The 13347-nt window shown below is 42.7% G+C and overlaps 1 protein-coding gene across 1 annotated transcript in view; it reads right to left on the reverse strand.

The window, feature by feature from the left end:
• The window catches only part of GPC6 (glypican 6), a 1059846-nt gene that overhangs the window by 12109 nt on the left and 1034390 nt on the right, over nucleotides 1–13347 (reverse strand). Inside the window, exon 7 of the mRNA XM_061170848.1 lies at nucleotides 8282–8418. Coding sequence (XP_061026831.1) covers nucleotides 8282–8418 — 137 coding nt within the window. The remainder of the gene's footprint in view (nucleotides 1–8281; nucleotides 8419–13347) is intronic.

The raw sequence follows: 13347 nt of genomic DNA on the forward strand, positions 1-13347 counted from the left end.
TGTGTAGGGTGTAAATCTTCAGCAGTTTTGCAGAATTATTTATCTTCACATCTGCTGTGGTCTGCACATTTGTGTTCTCCCAAAATCTGCATGTTGAAAACCTGATGCCCAAGGTGATAGTATTAGAAGGCAAGGCATTTGATCAAGAGGGCTCTGTGCTCATGATTGGGACTAGAATCTTTATAAAGGAGGCTGCACAGGGCTTCCCAGCCCCTTCTGCCTGGTGAGGATACAACGAGAGGCCTTCAACCCAGAAGGAGTCCTGGTGGAGGAGATTTCTGTGGAGCTTGCTATGAGTGATGAGTGACCAGGTCAGCACAGCAGGCATTCCCGACCCAGGGCACTGCCATCAATGGGCTCAGAATCAATGGAGCGTAGAGAAATTGGAACTCTTCTGCATGGCTAGAGCGGATGTAAAATGGTGCAGCGCTTTGGAAAACAGTATGGCAGTTCTTCAAAAAAGTAAAAATAGAATTATCATATGATCCAGCAATTCCACTTCTGGGTATGTATCTAAGAGAATTGAAAGCAAGGACTCAAACAGATATTTGTACACCCATGTTGACAGCAGCATTATTTACAACAGCCAGAAGGTGGAAGCAACCCAAGTATCTTCTGACAGATGAATGGATAAACAAATGTGGTCTATACATATAATAACTCAGCCTTAAAAAGGAAGGACATTCTGACACATGCTGACATCAATGAATCTTAAGGACATCATGCTAAGTGAAGTAAGCCAATCACAGAGGGATGTATGTTGTATAATTTCACTTATGTAAGGTACTTGAAATAGTCAAATTCATAGAGACAGAAAGTAGAATGGTGGTTGACGGGGGCTGGTGGGAGGGAGGTGTAGGGGGTTATTGTTAGTGGGTGTAGAGTTTTAGTTAAGGAAGATAAAAATGTTTGCGGATGGATGGTGGTGATGATTGTACAACCATGTGAATGTACTTAATGCCACTCAACTGTACACTTAAAAAATGGCTGAAATGGTAAAATTTATTTTGTGTATGTTTTACCATAGTTTAAAAAAATCTAAGTTTTAAGTACAGTTTTCTAAAGTTCTTAACGTATATGACTTTTTTCCTCTCCATTTTTTCCTGACTGCAAAGTGGAATTATTCAAAACATACTGTGACTTTATGTTTTAAGTGGATTTATAAATTCTGAAGACTTTTGAGCTGGAGTTGTCTGTGGCATTAGGTACTTCAAAGAGATGTGACACCAAGACATGGTCAAAGGCACAGAGGTTGACCCAGGGCACCTGAGACCTCTTTGGGACCCAGCGGTGTAATCATGGGCAAGTCACTTAGCTTATATATATATATATATATAGTAGTATATAGAATTATATTGCTTATATAATTATTTTTATATTTATATGGATAATTCCTACCTTATTTGTTTCATAAACTGCCATATTAAGTGAAAGTATATGAAAATGCTTGACAAATATAATACACTATGCAATTGCAATGCATTCTTATAAAATTAAGTTGTGAACATGGCTCCCTCAAATGCCAAACTTGTTTCTTAGGAGGGTTGACGGCAGCAGAATTGCGAGTTTTAAAGCCTGTATTCATGGACAGAAGAATGATTTGCTGTGGCTTTCTTCCCAGCTGGAAGATGCGTGTCATGAAATGGTTTGGAACTCTTGGAGGACACACAGCTCGTTGATTGTGCTAGTGAACAGAAGGTAAATTCTTTGACGTGGGTTCTGAGCTCATTGGCAGGAACTGCTCAAACCATCCTTTCTTGGTAGAACTGGAGTCAGCAAACTCCAGGGCGGATGGGAAAGAAGACCCACGAGCCAGTCCTCAGGGCTGCCGAGCTATCGACAGCAACATGTCTCTTTCCTCCCATCTGTAGCCACGCTTTTCATCACTTCCAGGAGGTGCACGCAGCGTCCCTCTCCCCCAGGACAGTCAGCCTTCGTGGGATCTTCCCTCCTAAGCATCCCAGAGAAGGGAAGTGGGCTTTCAGCAATGTCAGCTTGGACAGTTGCCAGTTTTCTTCCCAGACAGACTTCCCACTTTCCCCAGGTGTTTGGCTCGTTATACATCAAAAATTTTACAGTTCTCTCAAATGCAGCTGGAGTGCTTTGGGACATACCCCGCAATCAGACTAAGACAGTAATGTCCTGCCAGATCTGTCACGTCACTGTCTCTGACAGATTTCTCATCACCACGCACCATTTTGCCCCTCTGCCTGCTGCTCAAATGTACCCACTCATGACTTCCTAGTTTCTTTGCTTAGTCAATCTACTCAGTGGCTGCTGAGGGCGACTGACCTATTTTCTAGATTTTTCTACTTTTCCTATTTCTTACAATTTATTGTATTTACCTCCTGGCCTCAGGAAGGATTTCCTTGGGGGACACAGTTATTTCTGTGAGGATCAGGTGACTTAAAAGACAGCAGAGGCTCCCAGCAAAAGCTACGTTTCCAATGGATCCAATTAATCCTTGTCTCTCAGCTGGCATCTTGATGGGCTCCTTCTAGAAAGCATCTTAAAGAAAGGACACAGTGGTGGCTAAACACTAGATGACAAGGAGCAGAAGCGGAAAGCTGTTTTACCAGTTTTATGGGAGAGAAGGAAGAGCCTGGATATAACTGACTACAGAAACCCTGAAGACACTGAGGTTCATGTATGTTCTATCATGAGATCCACGTGCTACAGGGACTTGGCTCAGACTGGCTTTCGTTGCATTTCTCCTGCCCCATCCCATCGACTGCCATACTCCCCTTTCCCTTTTAACTCCTATGAGCTTAGAGAAAGGATCCCCATAAAGAGAACACAATCCTCAAGGAAGTTACAGATGACGTAATTCAACACGGTTACGTCCCCAGAAGCAAGAATCTGCTTCTCTAGGAGCAAAAAGCTAAGAGCCTCTGTGAACATCCTAAGGGCTTTAGTTTTCCTTCTGCCGCTGCCTGACAGTGCTTTACCCTCTACATGCTAATCATATAAAGTTTTATTTCCTTCTGAGCCTATGCTTGCCTGCTGCCATCAGATCATTCTCTAGGTCCTGTGCAGGCAGCTCATTCCGGTCACCGGCTGCCCGTAACGCCCTTCTCAGGGGTGACAGATGACTCTGATGTCCTCCTAGGGGTTCTAGGTTCACCCTGGGAGCTTTAGGAAGCCTAGATTCGTAACCTGTCCCACGACCCTTTAATTTTTTTCCCTTTGGCTGTCTAGATTATTATTGATTTTCCTCCCTTACTTCTTAGCTTCCTTTCACCTTCTGTTTGCCTGAGTTAAGTCGGAGTGTTGCTGAGTCTCATTTCTCCCTCAGACGTTGCTTAGGTAAGTGAGAAATGGAAGGAGGAGAAGTTCCACTCACCAGCTTACTTTCCTGCTGGTCATTGACGATGCACCTGAGGCTGCTTTTCTTGAGTGACAGACACTGGCCTGAATTCTTTACTAGCTATTCTGATAAAGTAGGATGTGGATGTGAGTATTATCTGCTATAGACGGAATCTTTGTGTCCCGCCGAGAGCCATAGGTTGAAGCCCTAACCCTCAATGTGATGGTACTCGGAGGTGGGGTAGTGGGGAAGTAATTAGGTTTAGATGAGGTCGTGAGGGTGGAGCCCCTATGATGGGATTAGTGCCCTTATAAGAAGAAGAGACCAGAGCCTTCTCTCTCTGCCATGTGAGGGCACAGAAGGAAAGCGGCCATCCACAAGCTCGGAAGAGGGCTCTCACGAGAACCCAACCCTGTTCACTTCTAGCCTCCAGACTGTGAGAAAAGAAATTTCTGTTTAAACCTCCCAGTCTACGGTATTTTTGTTATAGCAGCCTGAGCTAAGACACTAATTGAATCCAGTAATGACCGGATCCATCCTTGGCCCACAAAGGCATCTCATTAGAGACCAGAGGTTTGTGCGGACAATATCCTGCCTCATGAAGGCTGTGCTGCATTTCCAACTTAAAATTCCCTCTTGATGCACTTGTGAAGCTTAAGCAATTCATTGTTGAGATGACTTCAACCTGGCCTGGGCTCTGGCTATCTTTAGTGGGTGATGTTACAAATGAACCATGTGACCTGCCCAACCCAGTTGCTGTTGTTGTTTTTCATATAAGAAAAACCCCATTAAGGGAAACATCAAGGGTTTCCTTGGAGGCAAAGAGAAAACAGCAAATCGTAACATGCTCCCTGAGGCTTGCACCTGAACTGAAAAAGGGAACATCTTACATATTAATAGGAACTTAAAGTAGGGCTGCCAGATAAAATACAGGACGGCCAGTGAAATCTAAATTTCAGATAAACAATGAATCCTTTTTTGAATGTAAGTGTGTTCCACTTGGTGTCTGCTGTTTTTAACGTGCTAAATCTGGCAACTCTGCCTTAAAGCCTCGCTACTCAAAGTGCGGTCCCTGGACCAGCAACATCTGCATCTCCTGCAAGCCTGTTAGAAATACAGAATCTCAGGCCCACCGCAGACTTACTGAATCAGAGTCTGCATTTTTAACAAGATCTCCCAGATTTTAGCCTGTACACTTCAGAAGCACTGCTTTAGAGTTTACCACCTATTCTCACAGACATTATTGCACTGGTCTTTAAATTGTCCCAGTGGTTGGCAAGGGAAGGAGAAGCAGGGAAGGGCCTCTGCTGACCACCTGGTCTTGTTGTCAAATGGAGATTTACGTGCTGACAGGGTCATCGGTGCGCCCACAATTTCCTCCCCTCAGAGGGCACAGTCTCTTCCTTCTACCTCACCTCCTGTTTCCAGACCTGCTCCGCTACTGAAGCAAAGTGAGACCTGCCAGAGATGGGCAAAGGTGGGAGCAGGGGATGAAGGTGGGTTTATGTTCTGGGGGAACGATTACTCACATACCCTTGACCGTCATCTCAACACAGCAACTTTCACCCTGTGGTTACCACAGCTGCCGCATCTGTGTGTATCCTGTTTTGTTTCAAGTCATCATTAATTTCAACGGGTGATATTCATTTACTAACACCTATTTGGGAAAATAATACATACTGGAGTAAAGAGACATATCCACTGTAGGAGTCGTTTTGATTTCAGAAATGTTAGCACGTGAAATAGGCATGCTTCTGAATCAAGGAAGTATGGTAGAGAGCTTGGAGCTGCACGCAGAAAACAATCAGGAGAAATATGAATAATGGCAGACAAGTCTGAGCAAATACTTAGATAGGATAAAAGGACTGCAAAGACTGGCTGAAGGAATCAGATGGATAAAATACAAAGAAAGGAAGAAATGTCTGGGTGACCGGCAGTCTCATCCCTGTTTTAAAACAGCCGTGAGTTTTAAAACGCCAGACAATCTCTATCAATGCTAATAGACATTGCTGTTCCATATATATAAACACTTGATAGATTTTTTTTGTTTTTAAATAAAGATTCTGGTTCTTTTATTTCACAGGATGACAAGAATAACCTTTCTTTCTTTTTTACAAGCATTCCTAAACATTTAAGAAGGTCTATCATCTGAAAGGCCATACTTCAAAAATAGGGAAAAAAATAGGTTGCCTGCGTTACAAACGGATTTTTTAACTTGCAAAATAGTTCAGTGGAATTTTTTTTTTAATGAAAACTTCTCTTGTGTGTTCCTCGATCAATTAATATTTGGATGAGAAGAAAACTTCAATTAAATTTAATCCAACAAATCTTTATTGGTTATCTACTTACAATGTTATTAAATATAAAGTTATAGGGCTTCCCTGGTGGTGCAGTGGTTGGGAATCCACCTGACAATGCAGGGGACACGGGTTCGAGCCCTGGGCCGGGAAGATCCCACGTGCTGTGGAGCAACTAAGCCTGTGCGCCACAACTACTGAGCCTGCGCTCTAGAGCCCCCGAGCCACAACTACTGAGCCCGCGTGCCACAACTACTGAAGCCCGCGTGCCTAGAGCCCGTGCTCCGCAACAAGAGAAGCCACCGCAATGAGAAGCCCGCGCACCGCAACGAAGACCCAATGCAGCTAAAAATAATAGATAAATAAATAAATAAAGTTATAATATTAAGATTCCATTCCAGTGGAAGAAATAAAAAGAAAGGAACTAAAAAAACCCCTTGAAATTGTAATTTTTCAATGGAAATATAATTTGAGTCACAAATATTTGACAGAGTTATCTTTTTAATAGTACAGTGGGTTAAATTCTGGAATATTCATGCAAATGATTTTATGATTTTAAGTTTGATGATTTCCCTCGCCCACATAAAATCCTTCAATGGCTTCCCATAGACCTCAGGATAAAATTCAAATCTGGTCCCTGAGTACTGATCCAGGTGTGTCTCCACCTATGTGGTCCTTTCCCAACCTACAGTCCAACAGGAGGGTGTTGAAAGTTCCAAAATCCACTGTCTTCTCTCAAGCCACTGTGCCTTTTCATGTGTTGACAGACGCCACTGCCATCACATAGCACTTAATTGACAGAGCCTTGCACAGTGCCTGGGTTGAGGGAGTGCCTAATAATATTGCTGATGAACTGAATGAACCAAATATAGACCCACTAAATCTTTTACAGAGCAAAGACTCTGTTTCATTTATTCTTCTAACCTGGGGAGAACAGTATTTATCTGTCATTTGTTCTAGAGTCAGGGTATTAAAGTGAAAAGAATAATCGCTAGGGTTTGGGAAATTTCAGCTTTCACCCTTGTTAGTCGGCTAACCTTAGACTAATGTTTTACCCTGTCTTGGTTCCTGACACAGTGAGGAACTTGGCTGAACCATCGCAGTCTCTTTTTGCTCTAACGTCAATGGTCTTTATCTTCCCCATTCATTTTCTTGATGGAATGTAGTCCGCTCCCCAGTCCCTGCCCAAAGCCTTTTTTTATATTTCCTTTTGTAAGACACTGCATATGAGCTAATATCCAGTAACCTGTGTAACTATCCACGGGAATGTAGTTCAAAACGCAGCCGCTGTTTTAGCCAAGGCTAAAAGGTAAACACAGATGGGCAACAGAGCAGCTCGGAAAATCAACCACTTTATTCATTAGGCCACCTGGTCATCCTTTACAGTGTCTTTTTGTACAGTCATTAGGAAAAGACACATTAGAAGCTGTTAATTCACAGCTGAATTTTCTGGCCCAAGGTATCCTTCCTGAAAGGTCAGACACTGATAAATTACCAAGCATTTTTGAGGAGAATGCTGTTGATACCATGCACAACCTCTTGGACCCTCATGATCTAAGATGTGCACATTGATATTTGGGGGTAACTTGAAATGATTACAGTTTTTTCTACAGCTGTCTTGTTTTCATCTTGCTAAGCTCTCTCTAGTATGGCTAATAATCTCATTACCAATAGATGCTAAAAAATGCAACTCAGCAGTGTAAGAAGTTACACCCAGTGAGCACCTCACTTGCACCCCTTCCTTCTGCAGCTTCTTCTGAACTTAATATCCATGAATCTTCTTGTTCCCTTTTCATCACAGCTACTTCATATGCTTGAAACCGCCCAATAACGCCCCAGGACAGTCCCCACGCTTAGGTTCTCCACCTGCTGGTTGATCCCCCAAGATTGAGTGCAATTTACCAGCTGCTCTGCCCACCTGCATCCCCACTGAGGAGGGCTCAGGCAGACTCCTCTCCTGGGGGCTGCCCGGCCTGCCAACTCCCAGCCAGTTCTCCCGTCCAACTTCTCCACCCCGTGAAAACTCAGGCCAAGCCCATTTCTGGGCTGAATCAAGAAATTCAGAAATTCCATACCAAGTGACAGTAGCATTGGACAGCAGAGCAGAGGATAAGAACAGAACCATCTCTCATCAGGAGATTCCAATAGGACTTTTCAAGGCACGGAAGCTGTGAGAACGCTTTCCTGGTTGTCTGTCTGTCATTTTCTTTTTCCTTAACCCTTTCAATGAGACTTCGATATTTTTTTTTCTCCAAGGGTGAAAAAAATTACAGTTGAATGTTCACTTCCTGTTTAACTTGTGATGGAAAAAACCCAGTAAGCTGTGCAAATTTAACTATGGATAAAAATAGCTCTGCTATCTTAAAGTCAGTAAGTGAACATAAAAAGCTCTTTGTGATCTCAGGATGTCCGTAACCTGGCATCTGTCACCATCCCTCTGTCCTCATCCAGAGGCGAGGCATTCAGAACAAGGATTCCACGCTTAATGGCACCTTGAGAGTAAGTGCTCCCAGGTGCCCATCAAACCTGTCACTCTGAACAGCTGTCGCTAAGTGACGACTTGTCCCTCCACCCTCCATTGCTTTTTGCATAAACAGGTCTGCAGCGCTGTGCCAGGAGAGCCTTCCAGGGCTAGATGTGCAATGCCCCGTCCATAAGAACAGCGAGCCGCCCTCACCTGGCTTTGCTGTGCCCGTTCCAACATTCCTCTTCATTGGACGTGCCCGCCGTCACACTCTCGTCCTTGCAGATGGTGTAGGGCAATGCCGACCAGACCTTTTTAGAGAGCTTCAGTTTCTCTTTTATGTCTGTGACCTGATCAAGAAAGCAAGGAAAGAGAGTGAACATTCTTCCCAGGCGTCGTCCATTTCTACACAAGGATGCAACTCAGGGGAAGGTTAGAGAGTCTGCTATAGGACTAGCACAGACTCTCCATCAGCTTTAAGAGAGACACCATCCTGCAGGATTTGTTGCCCAGGAAAGCCTCACTTCTTCCTTTCTCCATCTCCCTCTAGATTCCAGCAGAGAGTTCTCAGGTAATTGGCTCCTGGTTTTCCATCTTTTCTGTCCTTGCATCCTTTGAAGTAAAAACTTCTGAAGCATCTCAACTGGCTTCAGGTCCCTCTCCAGCTGGGAGAAATAGGTGTTCTCTATTGCAAACACCTTCAATATATTCTTTAGGATTCATATGCCTGGATGTCAGATAAATGCACCTAAAGGATGCACAAAGAGATACAGCACTTTCCCCAAAGGTCTACTTGTTTCTGCAAGAAATGAATATTGTCACTAATTCAGCTGCTGGTAACCCCTGCACTGGACCAAGTGACAAGCCCACACAGCACACTCTTGGACAATGAACAGCAACCCAAATCCACTTAAAAATCTCTAGCAGCAGAGAGAAGAGTCATTACAAATACAAGCACGTGTAAAATCCACAGCCCTGTGGATGGATGGCCGGGAGGAGCTTAGTACCAGCGTCTTTAGTGCTTTCAGTCTCAGCACTGACTTTTTGTCTGTGGAAAAGGTAGAGAGAGAGATTCAGTACAATTTTGGCTCCATAATTAGAATCTAGTTTCATGCAGTCACGACCCTTATTTCCTATTCTGTCTACATGAACATTGGGAAAAATCTGTGGATGGTTGAAATGCCTCTGTTATAGGTTGAATTATGTCCCCCTAACATTTGTATGCTGAAGCCCTAACCCTCAGTACTTCAAGAATAAGACCTTATTTGGAGATGGGGTCTTTACAGAAGTAAGGAAGTTAAAATGAGGTCATTAGAGTGGCCCTAATCCAATATGACTGGTGTCCTTATAAAAGGGGAAATTTGTACACAGAGATATGCATAGAGGTAAGACAATGTGAAGAGACACAGGAAGAAAACGTTCATCTACAGGCCAAGGAGAGAAACCTGGAAAAAATCCTTTCCTCACAGCCCTCAGAATCAACCAATCCTGCTGACACATTGATTTTGGACTTCTAGCCTCCAGAACTGTGGGACAATAAATTTCTGTGGTTTAAGCTGCCCACACCTCATTATGACAGTCCTAGCAAAGCTATACAGCATTCTAGAAGGGAGGACCACTGACACTTGTAATCAGTGGTTTCTGGAAACAAAGTATTCTGTGTTTACTGTGGATGGAGTACAGATGTGAGAAAAAATCCCAAAGATCTGTTGTCAGGTTTAAGAGGAAACACAAAGAAATAAAAGATCTCTGATCTTTCATGTTGTCCCTAGTCATATTTCTCGGTAGTTCCAGAATTGTACAGTTTTGTTTTTTTTTGTGTGTGTGTGTGTATTGCTGCTTTTTTTAATTGAAAAAAGCCCATGATTCTTTAGGAGGTGATACAAGATTATTTTCCGGTCAGACAATCAGATCATAATTTCTACAATTTCTGTAATAACCATAAATTCCAAAGGTTCCTGTTCTTCCCACCCCAATTCACTTTTGGCACCTATATGTGAAATGTCACTTCTGAAAAATGGGGAAAAAATATGCTGAGGACTAGGCTTTTGCCACAGTCCTCCTTTCCTGATGAAAAATGTTCTGATGGCTGAATTTTGAATATTGATACAAGAAAGATGAATAATATCTTATCCATAAAAATCTTTTTGTAACTAGATGGTTGTCTCAGAAACAAAGTTATATTCGAAACAGCAGCCAATTCTCAGAGGGAAAGGGGCAATGGCTTCTCTTATCCTTCTGCACTTCTTCTAAATTCAGAATTTACTGAGCAATTCTACGAGCGGTAGTGGGGCGTCTGGCATAGGCTCTGGCTTCATGATTTTAGAACACACAGAATTGTACAGTGTTTGGCCCTTGCTTATTTGTGATTCTGATGATGACAGAGATTTCAGTCATGGGAAATATCTGTTCACCAGTAAGTACTGAAGATGACCAGAATGCTGAATCCAAGAACCTGGTACACATCCTTCAATAGTGTGATGTTACTTTTGTTTCAGAGCATAAAAAAATCCACAAGTAATGACCTTCCAAGGAGTAGCTTACAATCAGCAAATATTTAGGGTAGCTTAAAAACTGCACTCTCTGATTTCCCCCATTTGTGCTGACTTTGGTCCACAGGCTTCCCCCTGGCTCTCCTTCCAGCCCATCTGACTGGCTAAGGGGGTTGTGATGATGCCAGTTGTTTTCTGCTCACAATTCCTAGCACAGATGTGGGTACATATCGTTATGGTTTTTTAAAAAATTTTTGTTTTAAAGATATGTGGCCGTTTCTATCCAGCCATAGATGGACAGACATTCTCTGTTTAACAATTATTCAAAAACCTTCAAACCCCCGAAACACCAACTAAGAAATGTTGAAAGCATGATAGAAAAACCACCATTCTGCAGCCATCTCATAGTAATAATTGAACTCAGTAAGTATCATCAATAGATGCTGTTGTGGGTTGAATTGTGTCCGCCCCAAAAGATGCTGGATCCTGCCCACCAGTACCTGTGAATGTGACCTTGACCTTATTTGGAAATAGAGTCTTTGCAGATGATCAAGTTAAAATGGGGTCATTAGGGTGGGCCCTAATCCAATATGACTTTGTCCTTATTAAAAGGGGAGATTTAGCCACAGACACACACACACACACACACACACACACACACAGGGAGGACATCACATGAAGATGAAGGCAGAGATTGGGGTGATGCATATACAAGCCAAGGAACACCAGAGATGGCCAGCGAGCCACCGGAAGCCAGGGGACAGGCCTGGGACAGATTCTCCCTCACAGCCTCAGAAGGAAACAGCCCTACTGACACTTGGATCTCAGACTTCCAGCCTCCAGACTGTGAGAAATTAAATTTCTATTGTTGTAAGCCACCCAGTTGGTGGTTACACAGCCCTAGCAAACCAGTACAAGTGCAAAATAATATTGGGTAAAAGTTTAAAGGGGAACAGGATATTTACACAATCCCAAAGCATTCCCCACAGATGACATTATTACAAAAGGACGATTGTCATCATTCTACGGTGCAGAAACTTGGCAGGCTCTACCTTAACCAAGTGATCAAAGTAACGGGACAGACTGATATCGGGTGCCTCCTGATGTGATGGGACAAGAAGGACCTATCACTTATGCAGCGAAAATTCATAACCTGAATCCAGTCATGAGGACACATTAGACAACCCCCAACTGAGGGATGTTTTACAAAACAACTGGCCTGTATTCCTCAAAAATGTCAGTCATAAAAGGTAAAGAAAAGCTGAAGAGTTCGTCTAGATTAAGAAGAATAAGAGACATGACGTCCAAATGCAGTGGACGGTTCTGGATGGGGCACTAGATTGGAAAAATAATTGCCAGGAAGGATATTATTGAGATAGTTGGCAAAATTTGAACACTGACTCTGTATTAGATAATATTGTATCAGTGTTAAATTTCCTGAACATGAACTCATATTGTGATAACACAGGAGAATATCATGTTCTTAGGAGATACACACGGGAGTATTTAGAACTAAAGAGTTATGATTTCCACAACTTATTCTAGAATGGTTCAAGAATAATAATAAGAATAAAAACACATAGATGTATAGAGCAAGAGAGAGTGAGAAAGCAAATGTAAGAAAATTTTAATAATTGGTGAATCTAGATGGAGGTATAACATTTTTTCAAAAATTGCAATTTTTCAGTAAGTTTGAATTTTTAAAAAAATAAAACGTGTCAAAAATAAAATCCTTCACATTTGGTTTGTTCGGCAGGGTGTCACTTCAATGTCTCTAACCTCTAATCTGGACTACCTACTTAGGTCACTCAACCTCACTGTTCTAAACACAAACCCCAGAGGCAGAAATAGGTATTACATATTCATTGCTAGTCCAGAAAATGATGACCAGCTTCAGGATGGAAATACTGTAAGCTTTATTCTGTCTCATAATAAATATACCAAGAATAAGCCTTCGCCTGTCTGCTTTTTTTCATATAGAAATCCCACCTTTATGCTGTGGGAATCTGAACCAAATATATATATTTTGAGACAGAGAAAGTAAAATTGCATGACATCCCACAGATATCTCCTCTTTTAATATTTGCCAAATTGAACAGCGTATATTATGCTGTTCTTTCTTTAAATCAAACTCAAGTATTGCATCTTTCATGGTGCATTCTCTGGTCCCCTGGTTAAGTTTGGATGGAACTTTCTGTGTTCCACATGGGGCCCTGTTCATGATTCTGAGTACTGATGGCTCCGATCCCTTATAATTGGCTTACTTTTCTGACTCTCTCTTAGACCACATGCATCTTGAGGGCTGGGACAGTTCTAATTTGTCTTTATCCTCAGTGCTTAGAAGGGGTTGGGTGACCAACCACCCCATTTTGCCCGGGACATATGAGAATCTAGGACACTGAATTTTCAGCCCCAAACCGCAAAGTCCCGGGCAAACCGAGATGAGTTAGACACACAGGTCTCAGCACACAGTAGGTGTTCAATAAATGTTGGTTGAGAAAATGGGTTTCATTGCCCTAGTATATTACAAAGTCATAGACCTTATGGCTAACACAAAATAGTTGGGGGGGGGGTTCACACACTGTGGGCTCTTATCTCAAAAGGGTGGGGAGGCGCTGAGGGTCCTCCCAGGAGTTGTATCTGGCTTAGTGAGGGGTGAGGGTCCCTTCTGACCATTCACTACAGCACATTTTATAATCAGGTCACGTTCACTCTGGCATTTCAGAAGCCAGGCATTTTCATTGTGCAACTGAAGGCGATAACGGCAACGGCGCAGTGAGAGATGCA

The sequence above is a fragment of the Eubalaena glacialis genome, chromosome 16, assembly GCF_028564815.1.
Source record: "Eubalaena glacialis isolate mEubGla1 chromosome 16, mEubGla1.1.hap2.+ XY, whole genome shotgun sequence".
NCBI lineage: Eukaryota > Metazoa > Chordata > Mammalia > Artiodactyla > Balaenidae > Eubalaena > Eubalaena glacialis.